At 39.0% G+C, this 16,875-nt stretch overlaps 1 protein-coding gene across 4 annotated transcripts in view; it reads left to right on the top strand.

Annotated features, from left to right (window-relative positions):
* The window catches only part of KCNQ1 (potassium voltage-gated channel subfamily Q member 1), a 335,168-nt gene that overhangs the window by 126,867 nt on the left and 191,426 nt on the right, over positions 1–16,875 (top strand). The window contains exon 13 of one of the 4 annotated variants that reach the window (XM_090140576.1): positions 12,376–12,770. The exons of the other annotated variants lie outside the window; for them this stretch is intronic. Within the exon in view, the coding sequence (XP_089996702.1) occupies positions 12,376–12,502 (127 nt within the window). The 3' untranslated portion in view covers positions 12,503–12,770. Of the gene's footprint in view, positions 1–12,375; positions 12,771–16,875 lie in introns of those variants that run through there. 4 annotated transcript variants of the gene reach the window in all.

Raw genomic sequence — 16,875 nt, 5'->3', positions numbered from 1 at the left:
AGGAAAAGTAAGTTAACAGCTCCATATGTTATCTAATTCTATATCATGTTCTAGAATGGTACTGATCATTGCTGTCACTTGGGATGTTGTATTTGTAATAGGTTCTTTATTATAGCTTACAGCATCTTGTTATATTTGTTTTTGGGGACTGAGTATTAGTTTCATTAACTAGGACTTAATTTTCTATCAGAAAAGAAAAAGGTAATTCATATAATTTTTCCCTCATGACTTCCTGTATTTTAACCTCCTTATCCAGATGATACAAACAAGGAAAAAAGTATGCGGAAGTTGCATGCGCTGTCGCATAAACCAACTTTTGTTTTTTTGCAAGGAAGCAAGGCCAATGTGATCCTATTGTCCACATGTCATCAGTTGCCAATCCCTAGAGACCTTTTGAAAACATAGTTTAGCCGTAGTTCAATTTCATAGGAGTAGAAAGTCTAAATGATGCTCAGTTTCATGAGATAGGCAGTTTTGGAGGAGAGGAGGAAGAGATAAAGTCCCTTATCAGTCCTTCACTGAAGTGAAAGCTTATAGTCTGCATTTGGCCTTACTGCTTGGCAAGGTACAATCTAGACAGTGGCCACAAGAAACCAAGTTTTGTAAATTCTCTTGGGTAAAAACTATTTCTTCTTTATAGAGAGCATGAAACAAATATCTATGCTTGAAAATTAGAAAATGCCAGCTTTAATGAAATGTGTGCACTGCACAAGTGATGACATTTTTTAGGGAAGACTGCAACGAATAGGCTGTTTTCTGAACTATATTCACTTTATGACAGTAGTTCTCTTGTTATAATAAGCCAATTGGAGGTGGGTCAGGCTCAGAGCATTACAATAGATGGGGTTGCATCAAGGTAATGGCCAGTCACTAGTGGTGTTCCACAGTTCTCCATGTTAGGACCAGTTCTCTTTATTATTTTCATCAGTGGCTTAGATACAGGACTTGAAGATGTAGTAAGTTTGCAGAGGATGCTAAATTGGGAGGAAATATTGATTTCCTCAAGGGTAGAGGCCTTGCAGAGAGATCTTGATAAATTAGAGTGCTGGGCAGTCATCAACCACATGATATTTAACATGAGCTAAATGCCAGATTCTGCACTTGTATCAGGGCACCCTTCGATATTTGTACAGATTTGAATTTTGGGTGGTCCTATGTGGAGCCAGGGATTGTGTGTCCCTTCCAACTCAAGATATTGCATAATTCTAAGATAAGAATTGTGTAAGAGTCCATAACTGACTTTTCTGCAATACTTACTCCTCTAAACTGTTCCATCTTAACCCCGTTTTTAATGCATTCCCGGGAGGGGAAGGCACTGTTACTTCATAGGCAGGGAGGGAGGTAAGCTACAAAGTATGGTATTTTTGGTATTGATTATTTAAAAGCATCCTAAAGATGAACCTCAAATTTACAGGTGTTAGAGCAACATAAGATCTAAAGATAGAGTTCTGCCTTTTTGGAAGACATTTGATACTTCTTACTTCAAAAGAGGGGAAGAAATTGTTGCTTTGTTGTTCTTTTATATAAAATCCAAAGAGCAGTTGCACCTGATTTGAGATCTGTCAGGTTGTTTTTTTTTTTTACTATTTCTAAGAAAGATGTTTAGACACAGAAGTAAGTATTTAGTCATTACAAGTCTTGGTTAAAGATGTTGATCAAGGGGAAGCACTGTGTTTTCTTTTCAAATATCTAATGAAATACTATAAAACTGTGAAGAAAAAAAAAAAAAAGAAAAATCAGGACATTGCATGAAAATCGTGTCCTGATCCCAAATTTTCCGATCTATTAATATGATATCAGTGCAATGTATGGGGCAATATGTTTTCATTCCATCAGAATCAGAATAGTTTGGGTTGGAAGGGACCTTTAAGATCATCTAGTTCCAACCCCTGCTATAGGCAGGGGCACCTCTCTCTAGACCAGGTTGCACACAGCCCCATCCAGTCTAGCCTTGAATGCTCCCAAAGAGGAGGCATCCACAACCTTGCTGGGCAATCTCATGTCTCACCCCCCTCACAGTAAGGAATTCCTTCCTCATATCTAGTCTGTTTTACGTACTGAAAGGTGACTGTGTACTTATGGCCCTTCCTATAAGATTATTAAATGATAGATTTTTCTTATCAGCTTGCTATGGGAGCTGGCAGATCTATGGATATATGTAGCCAGATCTGTTTGTCCCTTCTTTCACTGGAAAGGCAAAGTACATAACTTCATAACCTGGTGAATTTAAGTAGTTAAAAAAGAATACCAAAATCATTTCTGTAAAACAGAAGTTGTCATTAACTGAGGGATGAAATTCAAAGTGGTAGCATGTATATTTTCAGAAGTTCAGTTTTAACTTTGGGCACATGCTCATTTATAATCCTCATCAGACAATGCATTTGTTCTCTTCGACAGCTGAATAAGGGGAAAAGACATGTTGAAAAATGTGTTCCTGTCCTCTTTTTTTGCGTGTTTCTCTCTACATCTGTGCTGAGCAGAAACCCTCCGGGTATCCTGGATTGTATTTACCAGGAAGAAAGAATACCTGACTAGACTAGCATTGCTCCTCGTGATTAGGGTGTCATCAATTAACTTATATGACTCAAAAGTGAAGCTTGCCAGTCATTTTAAAGCTTTGGATAATGAAACTCAGGAAATTCGTTCCTACGGCAAGTTTCTTCAACCTTTGTTTAAAATAGTATAAAATAACTTCCTTTAATTGTGGAAATGCACTGTTGGCAGAAGGCTGGGGTGAACTGTAACACTTTAAACATTAGAAAACATCAGTGCATCGTATCTGACAGGTTAGAACTGGTTTCTCAACACATCCAATAATAGACAAATAGCAACAGTATAATAATTAAAGCTTAATCCATGTAGTCGTAAACTATTATAAGTAATTGTGACTATAGCAACTTATGATTTGCTTTTCATATCTTTCAGAGTAAGATTTTTTTTTTTGTCCTTAAAAAAAGAGAAATGACTTCATGTTTTTGAAGGCCTGGTAGGACAGCCTGACAGTTATGCAAGAAGCTGTCTGCAGAAATTCATTAAACGTCTGACTGCACACAGCCATGTCTGACCCCTGCTGCTCACACTGAGCTTTGCCACCCCCCAGCTACCTCCTTCTCTCTGATTCATATTGCAGATATTCATTTACAGGGGTGCAGACTTTGCTGGATCTCCTTACAGCAAAGTATGGTGTGATCCCTTTAACTTAATAAGTAGAGTTCACATTTTCCTGTGAAATGCAAAAGGAATTCAGACTCTACATGCTGTGGCTTTGCAGAAGAATGAATGTGGTACTGTAGCAGTTTGTTACTACTTTTCTGTTAAATTGTTTGAGGCTTTTTCTTAGATGATGTAAGAGAGCAAAAAAATGGAGACTTTTTGGTCTCCAATGTACTAGATTTTGCCTGTGAAAGTACCTGATGTTTCCCAATCTGCTATGCACCCTACTGTGTCAGCAAAGGATCCCCAAGCATTTCTAATGTTCAAATCAGGTGTAGCTTTTTTAGTATTGCAGGGGATGCTCAACACCTCAAATATTTGGAATTTGTGACCTTGTGACCTCATCCGTCGTCTTTATTCTGATTTTTAATTTTTAACATCATAATTCTATTAAGTTTCCTTACTTAATGGAATTTCCTCAGGACCTCTAAAATTGTCCTCTCATCACTCGTGTATATTTTAGTGCCACGTGTTGATTTTACATGGTTTATAACCAGAATTTGAAGATCAGCATGGAACTCTTGGTTCCTGAAATGATGGTGAACTGTTTGTTTTTGTTCTCCTCCCCTCTTATTGACACTGAGACATAGCAGAGCTAAATCATGTCAAGGCTGAAGCTACAAGACCTAGCAGGACAAGCCACAAGAGTGAGCAAATGACTATAAGATATACTAGAGCTGCTGACTGCAGGAAATATTTTCTTAGACAAAGTATGGTGGAACCCATGAAGGATAGCAATGTTCTAGTTATGTCAAAGCTGGGTCCTCATTTGCCACATTGTCCTAAGGTCTCAGGAAGCCCTGTTTTCTGCTTCTTTTGCCCTGGTGTATGCACTGATACTTTGTTACTGCAACTAAATACTAGAAAATGCACGTTGTTACAGTACGGTAATTAGTGTATTGACCATCTCATCCATCCCACAAAATGCCAAACTCAATCAGTCGAGTTGGTAATTAAGCCAAAGAAAGAATACATACCTTTTGAGACTAGCTCTCTTCTGAACATGTAGACCCTGATTTAGGTAATCAAGTAAGCATCCTCTTTGAGTACTCTTGGAGTCCTAATAGCGTCAATGGAGGTAGCATTTTGTTTAACATGTGCCTGCGTGTGTTGCTGAATCAGATCCAGCTAAATCTTTGTAAAAAAGATCAGGGATTAGAACTGAGATTCTGCGATTCTCTTGTTTGGACTGTGTCTGCCAACTATGAGCCAGGTTGAGTAATCATAGCATTGCCAGCTTTGAAGAGCTCTTAAATTATGAGTTAGGCTGTGCTGAATCACAAGACTTAAAGAAATATTGGCATCTCTTTTTAACCTTTTGTGTTCTTAGAAGTCAGGCTATGCGTAGTTTCAGGTTCTTTTGTAAAGCTAGAAATACATTTAGAGAATTGGAGACGTTCACATAAATTCCTGAATTAGAGCTTTTAAGTAGCACAGTAAATTGAATATAAAGTGGCAGTGGTTGATAGCATAGTGTCTGAGGTGTATACTTTGAAACTACTGTGGAAGAAAATGTGGGAAATGTGGGTGCCCTAATTATTGGTTCATTCATTTCTCTTCATGTACTCTATCAAGGGAAATGTACTCCATCTTCTGCATTTCTTTTCGACCAATTTAACCAGTTCATATGTTCTATACTGGCCAATTCACACCCACAGAGATTTTCTCCAGAGATGACCACCCACAGTTGAAGGAAGTAAAGAAATACTGACAGTATTTTTTTTCCCCTGAAGACAGACGTAGAAGCAGCTAACACACTGATTAGATAATTACTGCAACCAGCCTGAAAAGGATTTCAACATTGAAACAGAGTATGAATTCTGCATTGTTACTTCTGTAGTTTAAATACACAGCTAATGGAGCTTGGAAAGTTACTGTACTCTGCGAGTGAGAACTGCCATAGGACATTTGCTACTCTGATTATATATCTATCATTTTTGAAGCAATCTCCCAAGTTCTTGACATTTATATCAGGTTTTTCTCAACATATCATCTTGATCTGCATATCATCTTTCTCACTCGGGCACACATACATCCTATGCCTTTGTTTACTTTCATCACCCACAGGGAGGAAACCAGCTTGCTGCTGGTTTTCGAGAGGAAGCCTGGTTCTGGCAGAAAGGGAGGAGGAAGGTTCTGGTTTTGTGGAGGTTTCTCATCTGTGCACAAAACAGACTTAAGGATAGAGAAGAAATTGAGCTGTAAGGAAACATGCATTATTTTAATGAATTAAGCAACTTTTACTAAATTGTTGTTTGTTTGTTTTTGTCTGCTTTGACTGGTATATATCCTCTAATGTTAAGTCTAGAATATTTGTGAGCTTGGCCTATGAGAAATATGTTTATAACATTAGAGAACTGACTGCTTATTTACTGTCTGGAATACTTGGCTATAAGTTTTTTGCAATGCAGGAGGAGGAAGTATGCAACGGAAATCAAGGAAAAAGCCAGCACCAAAGCTCTTTCAGCTAGGGGACGCTAGGGAGCATCTGAGCCCAATCGTTAGAACTGAAACATCAGCCTGATATATGTCAAGAGAGGAAGCTTTACCCCGACTGTGTAGAAGGCTGTATGTATATATATATATATATATAAGTAGGTTGCTCTGAAAATAATGCCTTTTATTTATTTTCATGGAAGCGACAACAGAGAAAATAAGCACAGTAACACTGTTTGGTAGAGTCAATTCTCAGCTACAAAACACTATTTTTCAACACAGTCATCACCATTAGCCATGCATTTTGCCAGCATTGAATAAAAGCCTGCATGGCGTGCTCATAAAAATACGCACCAGCAGAGGTGACCCTCTGTCGCTGTTGGCACTGCTGAAATGCACCACTCACTGTGCTCACGTTGACTGGTTGGTTTCTGTAAATGTTCAGCAAGCATCAGTGAAAGTCAGTGAGTGCCATTTTTTCCATGTGGAGGAATTCAGTGACACACCTTTGCTTCATTTGCACTTCCATGTCAGATGCTGTTTTGCCAGACTGCCCCTCTGCTGCCATCTGTCACACAGTGACAGCATGTAATGGAATGCTGATGGGAAGGTTCAGCCTCTACTGCCATACCACCAACATCTGCTTCTGATGTTGTGGGCCAACACAGTAAAATAGGAGGCATTACTTTCAGAGCAGGCCTACATAAATGTGTGTGCATATTCATGTAGAAACTCATTAATTCAAGTGAGCGCTTCCCTTTTTCTACACCATTTACTCCTCTCTGCTTTTAAGCTGATTTGTGCTCCTTAATTGCTCTTGTACTTTTGGCAGCTGATGTATCTTTTGTGCCGGGAAACGTGATGCCATTTTCTATCTACTATAGTCCCTGTTTTGCAGTTTGTTGACATTACAAACAGATTCTCTGCAGCCACCCATTCCCACCTCCTGCCACCAACACTTTATATCTCTGAAGCTTTCTGCCAATATTAATTTTCTTTATGAAATATACACGTCCAACGTTGGTTATCCTTTCTTTCCACTCAAGTATAAGTAACGCAGGGTTTATATTTTATACTGCTGTCTATCATTGTGACTCATTTATCGACACTTTCTGCTTGACGTTTACGCGACTGTGCGTGCTCTCACAACCACGTTCGCTCAGGTCTCTTTATCAGGGAAGCACAACGTACCTGAGAGCCAAAGCAAAAGCAATGGAGTGTTTGCTCCGAAGGTACACAGGGCAGGCAGGCGGGCGGTGCCTTTCCCGCCAAAATCTGGAGGTTTGCTCTGCATTCCGGTGCTGTGCAGGGGGTTTGTCGGCCCAGCGCAGACACATGTTCAGTCTAGCAGCTCCTCTTTCAGCCAGTGTTTGAGCAGCGGTTAAAAGAAGATGCACTCATGTGGAAAATCCTGGCAGCAGGCGCTGCGGGTTGTGTTACAGCAGCTGTCCTCAATGGGGAAGCAATGATGTTTACAGTGTGTGTTTTTCCGTGGAATTTTGTTTGTCTGCTGCACATACACAACACGGGCTATTCTTCTCTGTGGTACGTTTTTGGGTGCTTTACATACGCAGCATTTTCTGCCGCAGTGTTTGTCTGTTAGATGTGAACACAGACGTAAGGCAGTTCTCTGCTTTGAAAACATTTGCAATTAAAAGTCTGCTGTGTAGTAATTCAGGTTAATCAGCATCTCTGAAACCAGAAAGAACCGGGCTGAAAAGCCTTGCTGATCTGAAACACTCGATCGTGCTTCATTGTATTTGTTGACAAATGGGGGAAGAATGAGAGATTATGTTGAAAAGCAACCTGTTTGTAAGCACAAAAAATTATTGCAGTCTTTTTGGAAGCCTGAGGAGGTGTTGTGAACTGAATTGCAAAGGCTTTAGCTCACGGTAACAGCACTGAATGTCTCATTATATGCCCAAACCCTCTTTTTTGTATTGTTTTTTCCAACAAGTTGGTGTGATATGGTTCATAGCTGTTTTTAGAGGAGTCGTCATTTTCACATCTAGACTCTAATTGGCACAAGTAAACAATGGTGATGTCATTCCTTCTCCCTCAGTCATTCTTCCATTTATTTTCCAGGGAGGAATCTTTTCCTTATTTTTTTTTTTCACTTACTGAGGTCACACTGAAATTCAGTGGATTTTGCATTGTTTTCCATAGCTCTAATTCAGCAAAATGCTTCAACATTACTCCAAGTGCATGTTAGGAAGCTGTTGGATTGGATGGGATTGAAGGATGAGCTTAAGTCTTATTTAGAACATCAAGTAATTTGTAGCTTATGGACAAGCAAGTGCTGTTTTTTGGTTTGTTTTGTTGTTGTTGTTTGTTTTTCCTGGACTCACACCTGTTACAAACTGGATGTGAATTAAATCAAAAGAGAATTCCACATCTGTGCAATATCCTTGGATCCTTCCAAAATCTGCCTGTCCAGACAGCACTGTTGTGCAATGCGGCAAGGTGTGAGGAAAGAGAACCTCCAGACAAGCAACTCCTCACTCTTTTAGATAACTCTGTGAATAAAGAGGAGCAGCACAGAGCCTGTACAAGATTGAATTGTCAGCCAGAACCCTGCATATTCAAGCTGAATACATTTTTTTCTTGTCTCAACAAATGTATGCCATGGGGATGGATCGTTTGGTGTTTTGGTGTTGTGATAGGGTATTGATTGAGAGCTGTAGTGAAGTAATCTAGCCACATTTTGGGAATGTTAAGCCCTGAAAAATGTACAGAACAAGGATTTAAGTAGCATTTGGATATGCACATGCAGTTTTTAGACATGTTATCATCTTAGACTTCCATAAAGGGAAACTGTTTTGTTCTGTAGAGTTCAGCTAGCCTCTAGAGATGCACAAAATCATGCCCTGAAGCTTCCAGTCTGGTGTAATTAATGGATATCAGAGGAAAAAAAGAAAAAAAAAAACACCCAAATGGGCTGCAGAATTTGTGAAATAGTCTGCTTTTGCTTTTTCTAAAGTCAGTGTTCATTACTGTGACTTCTTAATATGTGCTGAGGTAGTGTGTAGAAGCAATCCCTGTGCTCCACAGTGAGATGGTCTCCACCTGTACCACTGGGAGTCCGAGTTTCTGATATTTCCAAGCTTCTATCTTTGTATACTGGATATAGAAGTTCCAGCTTTTAATTGCACCAGATTCTCAATTGAAAGAAATTGCAAGTGTAGCAGTGTCAACCTTCTTGCCTTGTCCAAACTTCTATCAACAACACAGACGTCAGCAGAGGGCTTTTAAATCTTGTGGTTGCAGCCCAAAACAGCATGATGTGTGGAAGGTGAGCAAGACTGCAGTTCAGAGAGTCGTCCTCAAGCATCAGAAATATCTTATTTCTATTAGTACCTCACACAGTCAAGCCGTCATAGTTGGTTTCATCCAAGTCTTCTTTCTCTTTGATCTCCGTGCTGCCTGCTATTATGAGATCCTGAATGATCACCTCCTCCCTCAGGCTGTCTCAGTAGTTTACAGATGCAAACTTTCAAATCAAACAGTTTATGTTCAGCTAGTTTCCACTTACTCCCTACCGTTGCAAACCAGCCAAAGCAAAGTTCACGAAAGAGAAAAACAGTAGTGCAAAACACTTCATAAATTATCACCCATTTCTCTTTCAAATCTTTCTTGAAGTGCAGCTCCGTTATTTACTCTTGAATATGAATCCATGATGAAAGCAAACCCATTTTGCAACTTGTATGTCAACTGGGGCATTTTCATCTTGGCACCGCTAGCAGTAGCAGTTGTTTATATGGAATTCATGATAAATAATTGGTATGGTTATGTTTTATGGTTCTGTTTACATTTTTGTTTGTGTGCATATGTAGATGTACCTCGTGCCATCAGCTCTGGCTGAAATCTAGCTTAACAACAGGGATATTGTGTGTGAAATCAGACCTCAATGGATTTGCATATCAAAATTTTCACCAAATAACTCCCTCCCCCCCTTATTTTTTCTTCTTTGTTTAACTGGAATTATTATTAAGATTGTAACCACAGTGGCTTTTTTTATGAAGTGCAGATCCACATTGCCATCAGTTTTCACTGCACTTCTTGAACGCGTTGCAACCTTGAAGATAATTGTACCATAAATAGTGCAGCTGTAATTTGAGAGTTTGGTAATAAAATGTAAGAATATTTTAATGTTTTTTAATTTATTTTATTTATTTTTTTCAGAGGGAAAAGTTCCTGCTTTTATCCTCTTTTTGGTCAGGAATTTGAAACAGGTTAAAGTAGTAGCTTGAAAGATTTTTAATTTCCCAAATGTCTTTGACCATTCTCGGTGTTGCTGCTAAACCCAACCTCTATCTTCAAGGTTTTGTGAGTGTATGCAACCGTCAATGAAGCTGCATAATTTGGCAGTGAAGTCATGCTTCGTTCACTGACCATTATTTATTATACAGTAATTTTTGCAGTTCCTGAAGATGATAATCCTGATGTTAAACATTGTTGGGAAGTTAGGAGTATTGGAGCAAGGAATGAGATGATCTGAATTACATGCTGGAGCAAAATCTGATAGAAGTATTGCATTAAACACAGCCTCCCTTTAAAAAAAATAAATAAAATGAAAAAAACTTCTAAATACTCCACTTTTACTAATTCAGTCTGAAAAAATGTGTGAAAATAACTTGGAGTTCCTTCTGGTTTGTTCCTCACTAGTGGATATCTTTTTGACTTGTTTCTTTCTTTCCTCCTCTCCTCAGCTTCTCTTATTCTGGTTCATTTGTGCAATTTAATTAGAAGATAGTGGAGAAATTGAGAGTGCTAGGTGTGCAGGTGGCAGCTACGTGCTTCCCACTCTGCTTTTCTCTCTCTCAGCAGCATAACTTGTGTATTCTTGCCCTTGAACTCTTTGGAGCTGGCAGAGAGGGACTGCAGCAGTGACAACGTGTATTATGGCTCCGAGAAGATGACAAATGGCAACTGGGAGAAAAGTTTGGGAGCAACTGCATTTATTTTTGCTTGTAATGTAATCTGCCTCCTCTCCTCTCCTTCCTGTCGTGGTATGAATAGAGCACTCAGGGAAGGGCAGAAGAAAGAAGTTGGGCTGATGCTTGTTTACTTGGCTTTAAGTTCAGCAGCAGCAGAGGCCCCAGCAGACTGGGCACCTCTGGGAGCTCGGAGCTGCACGCAACAATGTGTATTTGACATATGGCATGAAAATGGCTACAGCAGTGCAGGCAGCCCTTCAACTCATATTCACTGATAGCATTCCTTTGTTATGAGATAGGAGGTGGGTAGTTCCTGGCTTCACTGAAATCAGCAGGGGGGTTGCCAGAAACTTGAGCAGGCCTTAGAGTTTTATCCACGGTTTTCAGTGCTGTTTCATTTCCAAGATTTGACCTGAACTGTAACCTTACGAGCCAGGCTCTGTCCTTATTTGCCACTTCGTACAGCACACGGATGGCAAAATCAAACATCAGTGCTTGTTTGAGTGTCTTAAACATTGTCACAGTGGAAACAGTGGTAATCAAAACAGGATCGGTGTGCTCTTGATTATGGTTTTCCAACTGACCCAAAAGCAACGTACTAGGAATTATTTTGGTGCTGAAGCTGGGATTGAAGCTGAACGTAGCAGAAAACAGCACAGCAGCTGCTGTGAGATAATGGACTGTGCTGCAAGAAAGGAGGGGGGTGTTAGCAGGCTAAGAGGGCAGGTAAGCATGATGGATGTGTTTGTCAGAAACCAGCCTGCAGAAAGCTGGATATAACGATGCAGTCCAAAATGAAAAACTTCATGTACTCTCCTTAGGAACATTTGAAACTTGTAACAGATCCAGTTTTCTGATCAGTACTTGGCACGGTGCGATTCCACTCAGGGCAAACACACTTCAGGAGTGTTTGGAAGCATCAGAGCAGGGCAGTTCAAAGACACGAGTTGTTATGCAACAATGCATTAATAAAGCAAGCACTTTTGGGAATGTGTACGAACTAAGAAATAAAACATTGATTTTATTCTTAGTAACCCTTCAAATAAGTTGTGGCAAAACTGTCATGCCAATTTTTAGCAGTCATAGTTTCATTTATGTTCACGATACCTAATTGTATTTGAAACTGATAGGTTTAAGTTCATAGGGTTGTTTTTTAAAAAAAATTCTTTACAATAGAGACTTGTTAAATGATATATGCCTACTAATTGTAAACAAAATTACATTGAAAGCTTCCATTGTAGTATTGACCATGCACTTAGTGTTCCCTGTGGTTGATAAGCAGTGCAAAGCTTTCTAGCACTTGAGAATGAGGATATAAAATTAAACTCTAATTGAAGCAATTTAACGTGACTGTTCATTTTGAATATGTGCAAATGATAATCAAAATAGTGGCGAAAAGGAGCTTTTTTAGCATTTCATTTAAAATCTCAATTCAGCAAAAATTTAAATTTTAAGGAATAAGCTTTTAAGAGCAATTTGAAACTTTCTGCAGTAACTATGAATGCTTTGGGATAAGAAAGTCTTGGCTACTTTTAAGGAGAATACATACTTGCTTTTACTATCCTTTCATGTTCTGCTAATGGAAAATTTTACTAAGATTATGGAAGTAGAATGAAAAATGAGAAGGAGTTGGCAGCAAAGTCAAAAGCTATGCTGGACTATTTTGCTGCGTGCTTTGACGAACGATGTTTGATGTTTATGGTTTGTTTTGTAGTAGAATAGTGTTTTGTAGCCTCAGGCAGAGAACTTTGCCTGAGCTGTTTTACTATTTCTTCCCCTTTTCTTGGAGTACGAAGGAATTGTTGAGTCACCTGTCTCCTCCAGTGTCAGACTTTCTGCACCTACAACAGATTTTCAAAGCAACATCCTCTAGTAAAATAAGAATGGATGTTATTTTGAAGAAAATATTTCTATGAGAAGGTTTCCTCTGTGGTGTTTTTATGTACTTTTTCTTGTATTTACCACCTTTGTGCTTGGTGAATTTCTGAAGTGGTACGTGCAAGTATATGTTAAAAGTTAAGCGTATTACAAGTCATACTCTTAATGATCAAACAACTTAAGCATCTGCTTAAACGTAATTAAAGTTAATGGGATTGCTTATACGCTTAGAATTAAGCACATTCTTGAGTATTTTTATAACTGGGACTTTCTCCCCTTAATACTGGTGTGTTAGTCAATCCTGCAAGTGGAATGGAATAAAGGATTTGCTGCTATAAATTTCTCATAACTGTGGTAGAGCTTTTTGCTTGAAGATGGATGCTTAGAATTTAAACATGATATAATTGCAAAAGAGAAATCAGGTAACTTGGGATTATGTCTTTTTTCTTCTTTTTCTTCCAGTTTTATGAAATTATAATCAAATTTACTTTAATTGCTGCCTTTCAGTCAACAAAAACATGTCAGTAATGCTTGTGAAATAACTTCTGATGGTTATTCTAAGCCAGAGCGCTGCCAGTTTGCAGCCTGAGCAGTTGAGAAATAGAGCACTGACCATTGAATTGAAGACAAACAAATCAAAGCCGCTTTTCCTGTCACACATATTTGTGTTAATCCTACTACAAGAGACCAAGCAGGGACACAGTAGGTGTTAGGAATTGTTGAGAAGTTCAAAGTGTGCATGCCCTGTAGGATGCAGTGACTCCAGGGTGCACTGCTTTGAAAGGGTGATGTTGCAGCCCTGCAGAAGGGCTCTGTTCCTTTTGGTTCTGTTAAAAGGTGCTGTTTTATTTAGTTGGAAAAAGACTGAGGAAAGTTGACGGGAGAAGCCTGATAGCCAGTGTATGTGGGGGGTCTTGAATATTTTATTTTTACATGTTCTACTGCAATTACATTATGAACTATTCACACTTTATAGAAGAAAACCATTTAGGTTATCTTGCCTAATTCTCTTGTTGGTGCAGGACTGTGTCCTGCTGTATTTTCTCTGTGGTTTTAGACTGTTTTTATCTGACTCAAGTGACAATGTGTTTACTACAAGACTGTTTCATAATCTAATGCATTTTACTGTTAGGAAGCTTTCTGCTGCTATGTAAACTAAATTTTACTGTTTGAATTTGGAACGCAACATCTCTATGCCACAGATCTCCATGAATTTAAACTAAGCACTTCCCATTACTTTCCTCAACTGTATACATTATTCCAGGTACCTGTAAACACCGTAATTTTGTTACTAAAGAAACAATGCTACTGCATAAAATTCTTCATACTCAAAACAGCTGAATGTTCATCAACCTGGTCTTTCTTCATTGTAGTTGTGTAAAAGCCATTGACATCAGCAGCTGTTCTGGTTCTGCTGTGCACTCTGTGCTGTACATTTAGAATAAAGGTGGTGGTTTACAATCACAGAAGATACATAAAGCTGCAGACAAATTATTTTGTGTGAATTTTATTTGAATCACACATTGGACTGTTTAATTTCGAGCCAGATATTCCAAAAGAATTGCAGCCCCTTTGCAATAGCCTGGTTACTTAAAGCTGCCATGTAACACTGACAGGTGTCTTCCCAGTGTAGGGAGATCTATATAGACTCTGCAGGATCTCTGACCTGTAGGTATGGAATAAGTGTGGAAACAAGGGATAAAACAAACAATTTAAGCAGGAGCAGTCTGCTGTTGCTACTACTGTCAACATCTTCCAGCAGATATCCTCAAAGCCTTGCCACCTTGCTGTATCTAGCACACAAAGAGATGTGGACAAAGAGATGAAAGTACAATTCCCCAGCTGTGATAAGTTCAACCTGAGCTGCAGGAAAACGGGACATGATTCTGTGAGGTCTGACAGATCTCTGAGACATGGATCTGAAGTGGCAGACACAAAGGTGGGATTCACAATGGTTGTATTAGTCCTCGTTTATGAGTATTACTTGCCTGTGCAAGTTGGTGGGAGCATGGCTGGCACTGCTTTGGAAACTCAGCTTTTGGAGGTACCTCACTGTGTTATGTACCACGACTATGAGTAGATAAGGGTTTCTGCAGTTGTAGTTCATTTCTAGGAGAATGCCTTCAAACCCTGAGGTCTTATGAAAGCACATTTTTGGCTTAACTTGGTTGTGGATAGCCTTTTTTAAATGCATACCTATGCCTCATACAGACTCAGCATTGCATTTTCTTGATACAGAAGGGAGACAGTGACTGATACGGAGTCTGAGAGAGAGAATTAGGAGCTGCTAAGAGCCATAGAGATGGAAACTCAATGTAGCAGTGCCTCCTTGCTGCCTCCCTCTGAGTACTGGCTGAAATGACCCATCTTAATTAGAAGCTTCCTGGCAGCTGTGGATAACCTTCAAGGTTACAGTGCCTCATTTTTATTACCCTTGGCTCTCTGCTCTGTTATAAACAACACGTCTTGCTACAAAATGAAAAGCTTTGTCTTCCAAAATTAGACTTATAAAAAGTTTACGCTCTGTATTCTGAAATGTCTTTGGCTGAACCTTTTGCTTTCCTTTTTACTCTGTGTTTATCCAATAGTGCCTTGTGAAACCATTGTGCTTTGGTTTAATTTGACTTTGGAAGAGCTAGTTTATACCTAGACTTTACTTACATTATCTTTAGATAGAGAAAAGTTCAGAAATGTTTGTTTGACTGATCTATGAGTAGAGTTGTTGTGGTATTGCTGCAGCATACTACATCTGAGACATTCGAGCTAATAGCAGTGAAGCTCTGTTGTTTGCAGTTGAATCCAGTCCATACAGTGAAGGGACTGTGAACCTTGTCTTTTCAAGGTGGCATTTGTTATAGCTGTCTCTGAAAGTGCTGCTATAGTTAAGTATCTTTAAGCAATTTTATAATAAAACCCTTATTTTTATAGCTTTATGGCTTGACCATAGAAATTTGCCCTTGGCAAGAGCTTTGCACACAAAGTCTGCTATCAACATAGGAGTCTAAGTTATGTATTCATTATCTTCTGCTTCTTAAATCTAATTCATTTTAATTAGAGATGGGCTTGTGCTGCAGAAATCAGATCCAAATCTTAAACTCTCCTCCCCCAGGTTTAGATGATGTATAGACCTGACACTTATTTTCAGGCCAACCTTTTGTTTAAATTGAGCTGGCAGCATTTAAACAGTGCAGATAGTGTCAGGTCATTCCTATGCTCCAATGACTCAAGTTTCCTTTTACTATTTTCTTTCAAAGAACAACATTTTTGTAGGCAGTATCCTTTTTTGAATTTAGAATGATGTATTCCAAAATCCTCAATTTATTTTTGAACACAGTATTTTGGAAAAAATTCAAATGGCTTCTAGGTTTTGCTCTATTTGGAAAAGAATAAAAAAGCTAGAAGGCTGATGTCACAGCTTAGATTGCCTTCCTGGAAAAACACCAATCTGAGCTGATCACGTTAATGGCTCCCTAGCTCCTGGGTCTGGGTAATGGTTTTTAGCTCCAGGTATGTCAAGTCAGTTCTGAAGAGCAAACACTTTTCTAGGGCATGTGAGTAATCCAGAAACTTGTGCCTTACAAAACTAGTGCTGCAACTTCCTACCATAATTGGTGTGTATTCCTCTCAGGCATCCTCTGGGTGTCAGGAATTCTAAATCTCCATATTTAGTCCAGATTATTTTTGAAATGAAGATATTTTGAAGAAAGAAATTCTTACTTGGACCATGCTGGTGCTAAGGTTTGTGTTTGTGCACTTCTTCCTGCCATTGTTTCCTATCAGCACAAATACTGCAGGACTCTGTACAAGACAGAGATGAAAATTACTAAAATCCCATTATTGAATGTCTTACATCTTTCATTTCTGCATAATTGCTAATTGATATATAAAGAACAGTTTTTCATAAATGTCCAGCACTGCCTTTAGGTCATCACAGTTGGTTGCTGTGGTACATGAGATTGGCATGTCATGCAGGTACATATGTCACACTTGAGAGAGGGGAAATTTGAAGAAATTTAAGAGCCTGCTTTTCCAGCATGATTCAGGGAAAAGAAAAAAGAAAAAATTACAAGTGCACACACAGCCAAGTGTCTTCTAAATATTTTGGGCTTGTGTTTTTTAATTCCTGATGGTCTTTAAATTCATTTTGCAAAATTAAGTGATCGATTACTCTGATAATCAGTGTTTAACATCAAAGTTACATTCCAAAACTATTTGTTCATGCATAATACCAGCTCAGGGTATCTTGTATTACCAATGTAAGGGCCACATGCATTACCAGCAAGAGCAGGGACAATTACCGCCTAGGCCATGCAGGATGCTCCATTGTGATGGACTTGCAAGGGCTCCCTGTGAGGAGCAGTGCTTCCCCATTTGTGAACCTATCTCAAAGCTTTTTGTTCTATTGAGGATC

This window comes from Phasianus colchicus, chromosome 5 (genome assembly GCF_987193195.1).
Source record: "Phasianus colchicus chromosome 5, bPhaCol1.hap1.1, whole genome shotgun sequence".
NCBI lineage: Eukaryota > Metazoa > Chordata > Aves > Galliformes > Phasianidae > Phasianus > Phasianus colchicus.
Note: the sequence above shows the minus strand (reverse complement) of the source record. Positions and strands in the feature narration are given on the sequence as shown.